The sequence below is a fragment of the Meriones unguiculatus genome, chromosome 7, assembly GCF_030254825.1.
Source record: "Meriones unguiculatus strain TT.TT164.6M chromosome 7, Bangor_MerUng_6.1, whole genome shotgun sequence".
NCBI lineage: Eukaryota > Metazoa > Chordata > Mammalia > Rodentia > Muridae > Meriones > Meriones unguiculatus.
The window spans coordinates 40,783,502-40,797,449 of NC_083355.1; the positions used below are offsets into that span (position 1 = coordinate 40,783,502).

At 39.0% G+C, this 13,948-nt stretch overlaps 1 protein-coding gene across 8 annotated transcripts in view; it reads right to left on the minus strand.

The window, feature by feature from the left end:
• Nf1 (neurofibromin 1) overlaps positions 1-13,948 on the minus strand; it is a 236,597-nt gene that overhangs the window by 111,484 nt on the left and 111,165 nt on the right. For all 8 annotated transcript variants that reach the window (XM_060387188.1, XM_060387187.1, XM_060387184.1 and 5 more), the window contains 3 exons: positions 11,615-11,776; positions 11,379-11,482; positions 4,368-4,503 (listed from right to left, as the gene is read on the minus strand). In XM_060387188.1, the coding sequence (XP_060243171.1) occupies positions 4,368-4,503; positions 11,379-11,482; positions 11,615-11,776 (402 nt within the window). The remainder of the gene's footprint in view (positions 1-4,367; positions 4,504-11,378; positions 11,483-11,614; positions 11,777-13,948) is intronic.

A 13,948-nucleotide genomic window follows, 5' to 3' on the forward strand; every position in this document is an offset into this window, starting at 1 on the left:
CTTTGGGAGGTGAAAGCAAGAGAGTCAAGAGTTCAAGCCCAACTTGAACTACAAAAGACTTTCTCAAAACAATAAAACTTACACAAACTTTTTGATCCAGATACACAGCATCTTATTCTAGCAATTCCAAGGCAGCAAAAACCATAATCCACAAATTACTTGAGCATAAAGTCGGTTTTAAATCCATCCATCTATCTACCCACCATTTATCATCTATCCATCATCTATCCATCCATATATCCATCTATCATTTATCCCTCTGTTCATTACCCATTCATCTATCATCCAACCACCCACCAATCCATCTATCCATCCATCCATCCATCCATCCATCATCTATCTATCTATCTATCTATCTATCTATCTATCTATCTATCTATCTTTCCATCACATTCATTCATCATTCATCCATCCATCATCCACTTACCCATCCATCAACCATCATCAGCTATTCATCCATCCTTCATCCATCTATCCATCCATCATTCACCCATCCATCCATCGTCTATCCGTCCATCACCCATTTATCCATCCATTCATCAATCATCATCACCCACCCATTCATCATCCACTTATCATCCATCCATCCAGTAGCTCCTGTATACCTAAATACCAACACTATCTTAGGCCTAGGAGGCAGAGGTAAAAGCTCATCTCAGCAAGCTTTGCTTCAGGCTTTAAGACTGTTTACAAAACTACACCATGTAAATATGCAGTGTTTTTTTTTCCCCCTCTTCAATATGGTATGTGATTACCATTTGGAGCTTTAACATATGTGTATAAACTCATTTGGAGAAGAAGCTTTACTGGAAAAGATGATGTTTACTTAAAATCACAGTAGCTGAATCCCTGTTTGCTTACCAGAACTGAATACTCACTCTAGGGATTATTTTTTCTTTGTTCCAAATTTATCAGAAAGAAAAAAAATTATTACATGAGAAAAATAGTTTAATTATAAATCTGCCATACATTTACAAAGAACTACTATTCTTATGAGGCATTAACCATCTTGTTTTGTTTTGTGTTTTGTTTTTTTCTAGACAGGGTTTCTCTGTGTAACAGCCCTGGCTGTCCTGGACAAGCTAGCCTTGAACTCATAGAGATATGCCTGCCTCTGCCTCCTCGGGTGCTGGGATTAAAGGCGTATGCCACCATGTCTGGCTTATTAACCATCTTTTCTAAATAAAGAAGGCAAATACATAGAGCTGCTAACAAGAAACAAAAAGGCTTAAAAACCCAAATCTGGACTCAGGTAAAAAGACTAAATGAGTAAACTGCTAGCAATACACTCACTTAGCTCTGAGAGCTTCCCCAGCAGATCCCCAAAGCAGGAGCTCTCTTTACTGAGAAAAAGAGAGACGGGTTCCTATGCTTCACAGCAGAGCACGGAGGTACAAAGGTACCACTATGTCACTGCCAAAGTTACAAGGGCAAGTAAAAGCCTAAAGAGAAAAAAAAAAACAAATAAAAAGACGCTAACAAAACAGAAAACAAGTTAGTAAGGAGACTCAATGAAAAAAACTCATCAGTCTGAAGCATTTTTATTTCTTTCTCTTTGGTCTCTGTAAAATTTGTTTATTAAAAACAAAATCTTAGTTATAACATAAACTTTGCTCCGCGGTAGTCTGCAGTAAGTTTACCCACTTAAAAATGTGTAACATAACATTTGCATCGCGTCTTCCATGATGCTTTAATGCGGTAATTCAAGTATAAAGGCAATGCAGGCTGTTGTGAGGTGTGCTCTAAGCAGCACAGCACAGCACAAGTGGTAGTGATCCACCAATCAGCACTTCCCTGTCTTCACCGTTTCCCTTCGCACCTAACTAGGAAGGCTGGCAAGAATCCTGCTTATTTATTTCTTCATGAAATATTTCCTAGATGCTTCTTAAGTGTCCGATTCTTTTTACATTACTAGCATCATGCTCTCAAACTGCTGTGTCCAAGTTTGCTGATGATACAGACATTTTTCATTATGGAGGCAGGCACACGAAGAGCTTCTATTAAAGTCCAATAGGACAGACCATGTGATTGGTACATTTCTCATTCACTTTCAACCGAGACAAGGCCACTGCCATTTTAGAAGCCCATTTTCTTTCTGCAAACTAAGAAGCCGATTCAGACTTTTAGATGTGTGCTGTTTCTTGTTAGGCTCATTTTACAAACAGAAAACAACTGAAGTAAATTTAAAGAAAAGCCTAAGGATAAAGTTACGGGAAAATAGCAATGCACAACACTTTATACTATAACTAACCCATTCTCTAGCCTCACATTTAACTAGCTGAATAGACTACGTGGAACTTCCCTGAGCTTCCTGGAGCTTTCTGAAAGCTTTTTGAAAGGCAGTGAACTCAGAACACATCCAGAAAACTGAATGCTACTGCATTTTATTATATTTCTATGCATGCAAAGTTTTCTTTTTATAGACACAGCAGATACATCTTTCAAAATAGCAGTGGGGAAAATTTCACACAGCAGCTTCACATAGCTTCTTAAAATGGTGATTTCACTGATGATGTTAATGTCTCTAAGCAACTGAAGCTGCACGCCAAAAAAAAAAAAAAAAAAAAAAGTTGGGATGACACTGCAAAATCAGATAAATGCGTGGGATTTTGGTAAATGTTAAAAATCTTTCCCTATTTGCACCCTTATTCCAAACCCCAGGCCCTATGTTATTTTTTTTTTCCTCTTTGAAAAGTTAATAAACATTTATAGGTCACCCCTTGGAATAAATTATTTCTAAAACTGAATATGCAATTTAAAAACAGAAGCTACAGAAGAACACAGGCCTTATTCTTTCATTATGGAGGGAATCACTGTGGACATCTGAACTCAGGAGCACCATTTGCCATAACAGTGTTAGCAAATCTGTTAGCTATTGGATTACGGTAGACTGTATGTTACAAGCAGCATTCTGTACTAAATATACAGGACAATTGAGGCAGCCCTGAGAGGAAAGGACACAAATCAATGATCTCTTAGAGCAGAAACCAAAATTACAGAACAAGTCATTTATAATGCAAAAAGCAATGAAGTTGCCTCAAGTGTGAAAGTTCTTGTAAGTAATTTAGGCAGAAGATAAGCAAAAATGCATAATATACCTCATTTTGGTACATTCAGTGAAATTTTAAGCTGCTTTCAACCCTAGGAAGATTAATTTATTTTCCTTAAAGTTCTTTATATGTCTCTGAAGAAAATATAAATGTTTCTTTCAAAGCCAATCTAACAATAGCTCTTTAAAATTTTATTTTTAAGATTTATTTTATCTTATGTGTGTAAGCGTTCTGCCTGCTTGCATATATATGCACCATATGCATGCCTGGTGCCTGAGGAGGTCAGAAGAGCACTCAATTCCCTGCAACTAGAGTTATAAGATGGTTGTGAATCACCATGTGGGTGACAGAAACCAAACCTGGGTCCTCAGCAAGAGCAGCCAGTACTCTTAACCACCGAGCTGTCTCTCTATTCCACATTAAATTATGTGTCCAGATGATGGTCAGCAGCTGACTCTACACAGCTGTAGAGGAATTTTAATTTAGAACATGGCTGCTCTGGCAAGAGATCACGTCCAGGGACCTTCTAGGTCTGTGTGATGTGGCTGGAATACAAACACACCTTTAATCCAGGAGACAGAGGCAAGCAGATCCTAGTTCAAGACCAGCCAGGTATAGAGAAAGTTTCAGGTAAAGAAAAGCTTAGGTCCATGCCTTTAATCCTAATCCACGAAAGTAAAGTTAGCTTGTAGAAGTTGAAAGTGATGTTAAATTGAGGGGCAGAAGTACAGATGAATCAGAGAAAGATTTGACAGAATAGGATATGTACAACTCTCACATGAAGAGAGGGGAAAGGGAAGCTACTAAAGAGGGAATGCAGAGAGAGAGAGAAAGAGGTGAGGCAGTTTTACGGGGAGAGTTTTACAGAGAGTGGTTGAATGAGATAACAAGCAAGACACAGGTGAAGACACAACAAGCCAGAAAATGAGAAGAAGCCAGAAGATTAGAAAAGATTGCTGGAGTTAGTTTGAGGCCAAGCAGAATAATTCAGAGGCTAAGAGAAAAGCAAGAGTGAATAAGGTTGCTGAGAGAGGAGTCTGAACCAGAATAGCTGAGCTGAACCAGCCAGCAGTGAGCTCAGAAAGAACCAGAAAGGGTGAGCTTATTAAGCAGTAAGTCTCAGAGGCTGAAAACATTCTAGACCTAGGTTAGATTATATGGAGTCTACGAGCTTCCAAGAATAGGCCTCGGTCAGCAACGGAGGCCGTAAGCCTCCGAGACAACAACTAAAAGAGGAAAATAAAAGTTACGTTTATGCACAGCATTCCTTTTATTTTGCTTTGGATTGGGAGTGGCAATCCCAAACCTTCAGCATACCTGATATAAGCAATGGCAGACACTTCGCAGCTGAGATGGAAATTCTGAGGAGGAACTGATGATGGCATGGAAGAACTTCTCTGTCATTTGAAGGAGGTTCCTCTGGTTTTCATCAAGGCTCTCAGAAGGTTCTAACCTGTAACAAAGAAAAGGTAAAACCAGAACATGACTGTTGAAACAAAACATTCCTCACAAGACTTTTGATCCTGATTGAAATAAACAACAATTTGTGTTTTAAAAATAGCAATTCTAATACCAGTGTGGTGGCTCACACTAATTCCAGCATTCACAAGGAGAGACAAATGACTGCCATGAGCTTGGAGCCAGCCTGAACTACACAGTGATGCTGAGGTCAGCACAGGCTACAAACTGAGACCCTGTCTTAAAAAGAAAGAAACCCAAAATGGAAATTCCAATACTCAGAAGGTGAAGGCAGGAGGTCCAAACGCTCAAGGTTATTCTTAGTTTTGTAGTGAGTTCGAGGCTAGCTCCAGCTACAGGACCCAGTCAAAAACAAACAGACAATAACATAACAAAAACAATTTTGAGAAAACCAGAAACTAAGCATAAAATTAGGCCTATTAGATATTATATATTTGAGAATTTTTTGTTGGTACAGAAATACTAATGCTTTGCACCATTTTGTTTGTTTGTTGTATGTGTGTGTATGTTTAGTTCAGAGGACAATTTGTAGGAATCAGGTTCCTCTTTCCACCATGTTTGACTTTCAGCTTCAACTCTGGTCATCAAGTCTAACAGTAGGTACCCTTATCTGCTGAGCTATCTCCACAGTCCTATGTTTGTGCTCATGTTCATTTCTGTTGTTTTGTTTTAGAGACAGGATTTTACTGTATAGCCCTGGCTGGCCTAGAACTCAAATAGCAGACCAGGGTAGTTTTACACTCACCGAGTTCATCTGCCTAAGTGCTGGGACTAAAGGCATGCGCTACCACACTGGATAACACATACATATGAACAGTGATGGTTTTTAAAATCTCCATTAATAATGATAAAATGTAATTTTCATCTTTCCCTCTACATCTGAGATTACCCATGTTCATGCAGGAAGATTGGATGTATTCACCTGGAGCATAAAAATATTCTGTGTTATATACAGTGATTTATGTGCTCTGCTAATGAATACTTAAAATTTGCCAGGTATGGCTGCTCATGCCTATAATGCCCTCTAGTGAAGGAGAGGCAAAAGGATCAAGAGTACAAGGCCAGTTTCAACTACATGGGAGTGTGCGGCTAGCCTGGACTACATGAAGACTGTCTAAAATTACTTTTATGTCCACTTTTACAGATAGCAGTTCAGTAAGCACACCAGTGCAGACACAAGAGCTCCACTGGCATGGTTAATGCTAGCATTTCTTGGAAGAAAAACATGTTAATTTAGCTTTCTGTAATGTCTCTACAACACTGCATAAGATTCTTATTCCGTCAAACTCTCACACTGGGTGTACAGGTTAAATAACAATTATGCAAAATGCTTGGGTAAGTGTTTCATACTTTTTCTGATTTTGGATTAGCTGCATAAACTTTAGCAGTTAAACAATCCCAAAGTTAAGTGTTCCAAAAATCTGAAACCTTCTGAGTGCCAACACTATGTTTAAAAAAATGTTAGTTTTTGGAATCTTTCTGACTTCTGGATGCTCAGCCTGAGCTCATCTAGTCAGTCAGAACCAGCACTGCAGTTTTTAAGGTTGTTAGAGAGACCCACAGGTAGTTAAAATGCTGATGAGCCAGTGACTGGGTCTTCCAGTCCCAAATGTGACATCCATAACACAACCCCTCGTTCTAAGGCTCAGGGAACATCAAAGAAGAAGGGAACCAACTATAATCTTTTCAACAAGACAGGATGTCGTTCCCATGAACTCTCAGGCTGTCTGCTCAGGACCTGCAAGGACCACACCAGTAGACAGGCCTATGTAGATGGATGAAAATTTTAAGAAGGCCTCACCCCTAAAAGAAGAACTATAGACAACCAATGGCTGCTGAGAGAGGGAGAACCAGATTTTTTTTTTAAAAGTATTGTTCTTTCAATAACTGGCTCTTTGGCCTCCCCACCCCCAAAGGGAAGAGCAGTCCTGTTAGGCCACAGAGGAGGGCTTTGCAGCCAGTCCTGAAGATACCTGATAAAACAGGATCAGATGAATGGGGAGGAGGTCTCCCACTATCATTGGACTTGGAAAGGGGCACGGTGGAGAGGAGGGAGGGAGGGGCTGGGAGGGAATGGTGGGATCGGGACACGGCTGGGATACAGAGTTAATAAAATGTAACTGATAAGAAAAATAAAAATTAAAAAAAAAAAAAGAATGCAATATGGCAGGTTCTTCCCCTCAGGACATTACTGGACCTCACCCAGCTAGGTTAGGCCTTAAACTTTAATAATAATGGCTGATTCTTAATCTTTTGGTCTCTCAATGAAAATGAAGGAGGGAGACTTGACAGAGGAGATGGTCAGGAAGCCAACTAAATGGCTTCCTTAATGTTTAATTAAGTGAGAAATCAAATTTGGTCCAGGGCCTCGGTTGATTTTCCCACAGAAATACAGGGGGTCTGAAGCAGACAATCACATTGGAAGCAGAGATTTACTGCTTATGCAAAGAGGCACCCTAGTTCTTAAGAAGGCTGGATTCAGTCTCCTTCATGAACAAATATTGAAAAATAGTACTGAATTCCTGAGTATACACAGTCTTATCAGCTTTGAGAATTGCTGTTTAACATGTTTCTAGAGTCCCATAGAAATCAAGCCTACCTTGTGTTTGGCTAGTATAAAGAGAAGAGGAGCTGATGAAAACAGGCAAGAAGAGGGTCCTCTCCCCAAAGAGAAAAATCAGAGCAAATTACTGTTCTGAGAATAGGGGGTTCTCTAAGCTGTGTAAGTATGCTTTATCTGAAAAGACGTTGGTCTAGAAAATTTGTTTTGAGTGCCCTGATGAATAAATGACAAAGTTAATATAAATCAATCATCTCACATGGCTGGGATACAGAGTTAATAAAATGTAACTGATAAAAATAAATAAATAAATTAAAAAAAAGAAAAAAAAATAAATCAATCATCTCATCTCTTAACCTCGCTAATTTCGTATGAAATCAACAAAATCTTTAATCATGGAAATGCAGAAAAATTATTTGTTGCCGTTCACAGAAAAATAAAATTATAACAATTTCCTAAAAAAAAAAAAAAAAGTATTGTTCTTGAATTTTACTTCAAAAGATGAGATCTCTCAATCCTAAATGGTCCGCCCTAAACACATTCAAATAATGGCAACATTAATTGAACTCATTAGGTTGTCTGTATATAAACACACACACACACACACACACACACACCCCAAAATAATTCTAGAAGGCATTCTAAATTCAAGAGTAAGTAGTTTAGGGAACACACAGAGTTGGATAGGGGAGTGAAAATGATGCAAAAACAGTGTACTCATTTACAAAATCCTCAAATAAGTAAAAGACTAATGCAGGAGAATATTCCATATCAAACTCACTAGTTAAGGACTAGCCTTCATTGTACTGGAAGGCACCATCAAACTTCTAAAGGAAGGACGTAACCTACATTCCTACCCAGCAATTTTTTTTTTCACATGGGTTCTGGGCTCAAATTCAGGTCCCCACTTCTTCAGAGAAAATCCTTACAGACTGAGTAATCTCCCTACCCCTCCTTTCCCTCTAATGTCTTAACAGGAGTTAAAGAGTATCTTTCTTCCCTTCTGAGGTATATTTGATGCTGTGTGTTTCTAAGTTCCTCTTTGACCATCTCTGTTCTTTTGGAAGGTGTGTTTTCACTTCCGTTCCATCTGGAACTTTCCACTAGTGCACCTTCAGCTCATGGACCCTTTCCTCCGCTGCATCTACTTACTAGTCCACCACCACCACTCTTCCTCTGTTAAGCTGTTGTTCTAGCATGTTTTGCTTTTGTATTCCTTGGTAGCATTCCTCTCTCTGCTTATATGGGTTACTGGTGCTTCCATGGTGTCTATATTTTCTCCTAGTAGGGCTCTCAGCATAATAACCATAGTTTAAATATTCAATATAAAATTCCAAAATCTCCACCACAACCAACTGCAGTTCTGACACCTGCTTTGTGTCTCTTCAGACCAAAACCTGTCCTCTCTCAGTGTGCCTTGTAGATTTTCTGTTGAGCATAGACTGAGATACACGGAACTGAGGTGGACAGGCCTTTCGTGTAAGGCTTTAGTGTCTGTTTGGGAGGTAGTTATACTGAATGTCTGCTGAAGCTGTGGGTGTCCATTTCCTCTGGTGTCCTTGTTTTCCGGTTTCCCTGGAAACTTCTGAACAAGGGTTGTGTACTGTAGCTATAATTCACTGTTGTTATACTGGAGCCGAGTGGCTATGATGCAGGTAATTCTGAGAGCATTGTTGTATGAACCGATTCTATCCCCACTCTATGCTGGGCCAAAGTCCCTGAACTACAACCTTTAGAAGGATTTAGCTTTTTCCAAATCTTTCTCCACATGTGAGACAGAAAGGCTGTGGGTGAGGTATAGGGGTAGAAGTAGCTATGTACCCTTCATCTAGGTGAGACAAGGCTAGGAAAGAGTGGCTTTCTCTTGAAACACACGTTGGTAAGGAATAACAGAATCCAATGAGCATATTTTCAAAGGATTCTATGTCTTTTTCTCCTTCTCAAAGCACAAAGGAACTTTTTCCTCACCTTCTTCTTGAAAACCCAGCAAGGCTTTTGAAGGTCAAACTCACAATGGTGAGGTAGCCCCCTCAGACTGAGCCCCAGGAATTCTAACTGTTAAGCTAGTCCACACTCCACCTCCAGGACTCATCAAGTGTGGCCTAAGCACACCTGCTAGTTGCTGGCTCCAGCAGCTCTCTCCCACGATGAGCACCGACACTCTTCGGCCAACCTGTTTCTACTCAGTGTTAGTATGGTTTGCCTAGTGACCTCAGTCCTCTGTTGGATCCAAAACAAGTTACTACTAGCGAAGATGTGGCTCGGTGGCAGAGAACTTCTACAGCCGTGTGTCCACAGCTTGATTCCCAGCATGGCAAAAACCAAACACAATCTAAACTACATGTGCTAGATGTTTTTGTTTCTTTCAGCCAATCTGTTTCTCTCTTCCTTTTCTTGTTCCTCTCTTTCCCAACATCCCCTTTCTCCTTTTCTTTTCTTTCTTCACCTTTCTCTGGAGAGCTAACACAGACCTTATGCATCCATGCAAGTATTGCATTACTGAGCTACATCCTCAGCCCTTAAGCATTCTTGGACAATTTTTCCTGTTTAACATGGGAGAGTAGACTTTCAATAATCCTGACTAATCAGAGTGGGTTGCAGTCTCAAGTGTAAACAAGCCTGTGTGCCCGTGCGATCTAGAGCCTCTTTCACTAAGCTTCCTAAGGTTTTTGTTTACGTGTATGAATCTATGTGAGTGTATGCCACACAGTTTCAAGGCTAGAAGATGCCTTGAAACTGCAGTTACAGGCAGTTGTGAGCCAACTAATATGGATGTTGGGAACTGAACTCATGGCCTGTAGAAGAACAACAAGTGCTGTTCATCACTGAGCCATCTTTCCATCCCCTCAAGAGTCATTTTTAATCAGAAGTAAAAGTTACAGCTGATTTATGGATGTCTCCCTTTCCTACATCTTAGATTGTGTGTGTGTGTGTGTGTGTGTGTGTGTGTGTGTGTGTGTGTGTGAGTATTTTGCTAAGGATGGAACCAAGGGCCTTACATGTGCTACTAGGCAAGTGGTCTACCACTTAGCCATCAGCCATATACCGAGCCTGCTTTCTCGATTTTTTATCGTGGTCAGAAATGGAGGGGTGACCTGGCAAGATGGCTCAACAGACAAAGGGACTTGCTAAGAAAGCCTGTTGATCTCTGAAGTGTACTCCGACCTTCACATATGTACCACAAACACACAGCATGCACACACACAAAGATAGTACTTCTTTATAAACATGTATGGGAAACGTTATCACATAGCTCTAATCCCAAAGAACCTTGTGCAAGAACATTTTAAAGTATGTATATTTCTTTGCAGCGTAAAGTATGAAGTGAACATGAAATGAGGTAAAGGTGGCTTATACAAAGCAAACAATCTGTGCTGCATTTCACTGTCAACAGTGAACCACTGATGGCTTCTCATAAGTGACAAAAAGATTTCTGCTAGGGTTGGAAATAAGCTTAGTGGTAGTGCAGAAGGATCTCAGTACAATTACCAACATCACCAAAACAAAACATAGAAACAAACAGCCTCATTTGCACTTAGAAAAATCATTTTTATAGTAAACACTTGAGTATGGAAAACAATGCTAGAAGAATAATAACAAAGTTGGGCTGGGTGTGGTGGTGCACGTCTTTTACCCCAGCAGAGGAGGCAGAGGCAGGCTGAGTTCGAGGCCAGCCTTGTCTACATAGTGAGCTACCGGACAGCAAGAATTACAGTGAGACCCTGCCTCAAAACAACCATAATAAAGTTATGGCAAAAGTCAAAGGGCTATGCAACCAAGTAAATATTTAGAACTAAATTGTACAAAACCATGCAACAGTATAAAAGAATAAGATTAATCTTCATAGAGTGTCATAGATCTAAGACCCATAGCTAAATCAAAAGAATGAAGTTATAAACCACAGATTCAGTGTGGTACCTTTTAAAGTAAGCAACCATATTACAATGTACATCTTCTACAATTACATATATGTTTATACAAAAGAATGGAAAAAGAACAGAGTAAACCAGAAAGGTGTCCATAGGTGGGACTCAATGATGCCTTTAATCGTATCTCTTAATGTTTTTATTCTTTAAGGAAAAATGTGTTTGTGTGTTAACTTTTAGTGTAAAACTCCAGTACTGCAGAATTGAGGCAAGAAGACTTCAAGTTTAAGGACAGTTTGGGCTACATACTAATGCATAATCTTTATGAAAACAAAAAACAAAACCAAGGACAGGAACCTAAGATAAGGTACTTCATGCAGTACTGTAAAGCAGTGAGGGAGCAATTGTGAAAAGAAGACAAACCTGGTAGGGTCCACTTCAAAGCTGACATGTTGCCAATCAGAAGATGTAATAACGATACGTAATAAAGGGTCCAGGAGCTTTTGTAGGTAAGTAGCACCATATACCTAATGAAACACACAATTAAACACTAATCCATACATGCTGCATTAAAAAGATAATCAACCTAGCACATTCTGGAGGTAATTTCTTCTCAACAGACTTAGTGCACACATACACACAACATGAATGATACAAACCTTGAAACAGAATGTCATTATCTTACTGGCCAAGCTGTTGCCTCGGAAGAGTGTCTGCATGGAATCTGCCAGCTCTACTTCCTTAGAAAACATGTTCCAGAGCAGCTGGTAGAGCAAATGCCGAGAATCAAACAGAGTGACCAGAACACGAGCCAGCTCATCCTGGTAACAAAACAGAATCAGGTTTGTGTGAATAATTTTACTTTTTTCTTATGTAGATTTAAAAATTTGAAAAAGGTTAGAAAAGAGGCAAATCTAATGTTCAGAGTCACCTGTTAAAGTCAAGGTGAATGATTACTTCTAAGATTTATATTATCCACAGGAGACTTTTAAACCTGTTTCTAACTGATACTGATGGTGCTCAGGATTAACTGTTGAAAGATACGAGTCTACTGCAGACAGACTTCCAAAAATTGGCTCATATTAACAAGAGTTCACTTTGAACAAACTGTTTCTTAGAACTGACTAAATAAAATACCACAAAGGCAGAAAAACAACAAAAATGCAAACACCAAAGAATTATTTAAAAATCAGAAAGGGTGTGGAGGCATGTCTAAGCATTTAAAACCCAAAACTCAATCAGATTTACATACAGGTAGAGAATTAGGATTGAAGTCAACCTTTTATTATTTATATGATAAACCTTTCATTGCTTACAGAAATTTTTGTGGTTTTTATTTTGTTTTACACAATTGGTAAAACTGTAATCCACTGTTAAAGCCAATGTTGAGAGGAGACAGAGAAAACAGTGGTAGCTATGAGAAGAACCCTCAAGCTCCAAACAATAATAAAGGCATCACAGTCGCAAAGCCCTATCTTAAGTCTGGCTTGGTCCCAGGGTTACAAGAGCAAGGCCCTGGAGGAAGGGAAAAGACTGAATAATCCTAACCACAAATACCCAGGAAGCCAGAGAATTACAAAGACTCAGCATTCTCCTTTATTCCCTACAATTACACAATACAGCTTTGACAAAATATAAAAATTCTACCCTCTATTATGAAGTTAAGTAAAAAGGACAAGAATTTAGAGACAAATTGGAAGTTGTTGGGTTTAGGATCCAGCTTGGGTGGGGGAGGGGAGCTTGCCTAGTTACTGGTTAAAATTTAGAGCCTCATGTTAAATATATTTCTACTCTCATTTCTTCTCCTAAATCCCGAAAACTCTAAACAACTGAATTTTAAAACATGCATTTACATAATCAAATAAATTTTTTAAATAATTTTTTGTTCACTTTAAATAAAGTTTTAACAAATGCAATAGTCCACACTTTTAATCACAGTACCCAGGAAGTGAAGGCAGGAAGATCATAAACCTGAGGCCGGGCTGAGTTATATAGGAGATCCAACGGTGGGGGTGAGGGGTGTGAGGAGGAGGTATTGTTCATAGGTACCCACAATTCCTCAGCAGCTCTAGCTAATATGGCTGGTCCTGAGGTTTTTGTGTGTGTTCCTTTTGCTTTGCTTTAAAAAGTATTCAAGCCATAGTGAAATCTTGTCTTTAAAAAAAAAAACAAAAGGGGTGGGGTGTGAGGAGCCAAGGCTATCAACCTGTGGGACCAGACTCCTTTGAGGATTACACAACGCTTTTACAGGGGTTCCATTTCAGATATCAGACATTTAAATTGCAATTCATAATAGCAAATTTAAAGTTACGAAGAAGCAATACAAATAACTTCATGGTTGGGGGTCACCACAACATGAGCGAACTGATTAAAGGGTAGCAGCATTAGGAGGTTGAGAAACACTGGTGTTTGTGATCAAAAGACATTGTTTATATGTATGAAACTGTCAAAGAAGGAAAGTAATTTAGAAGCTGGAGAGATGGCTCAGCCATTAAGAGTACTAGCTGCTCTTCCAGAGCTGGCTGCACTATATTCAATTCCCAGAAACCACATGCAGCTTACAAGCCATTTTACTTTAACTCCACTTTCAGGGGATCTAACAGCTTTACCAAGCCTCTTTGGGCACTGTACACACATGGTGTATAAACATACATGCAGATAAAATATCTATATACATAAAATAAAAATAAATAAAATCTAAAAAAAAAAAAATTAAGTAACTGAGGCCAGGTATGCCTTTAATCCCTGCAACAAAAGGCAAAAATCCTTTGTGCATTTGAGGCTACACCTGGTTTTAACATAAGAAATTCTAGATCAGACAGGCATAGCCAGAGACAGCCTATCTCCAAAAAAGTAAAAAAAAATAAAAATAAAAATAAAAAGTATTTAATAAAGAAACCAATTAAAGTTATTTAATATAATGCTCAGAAATCCTTACTGTGGGAAAATGAAATAACGCCTCTTAGACTTAAATCAACTTTTGTTTTCTTGTG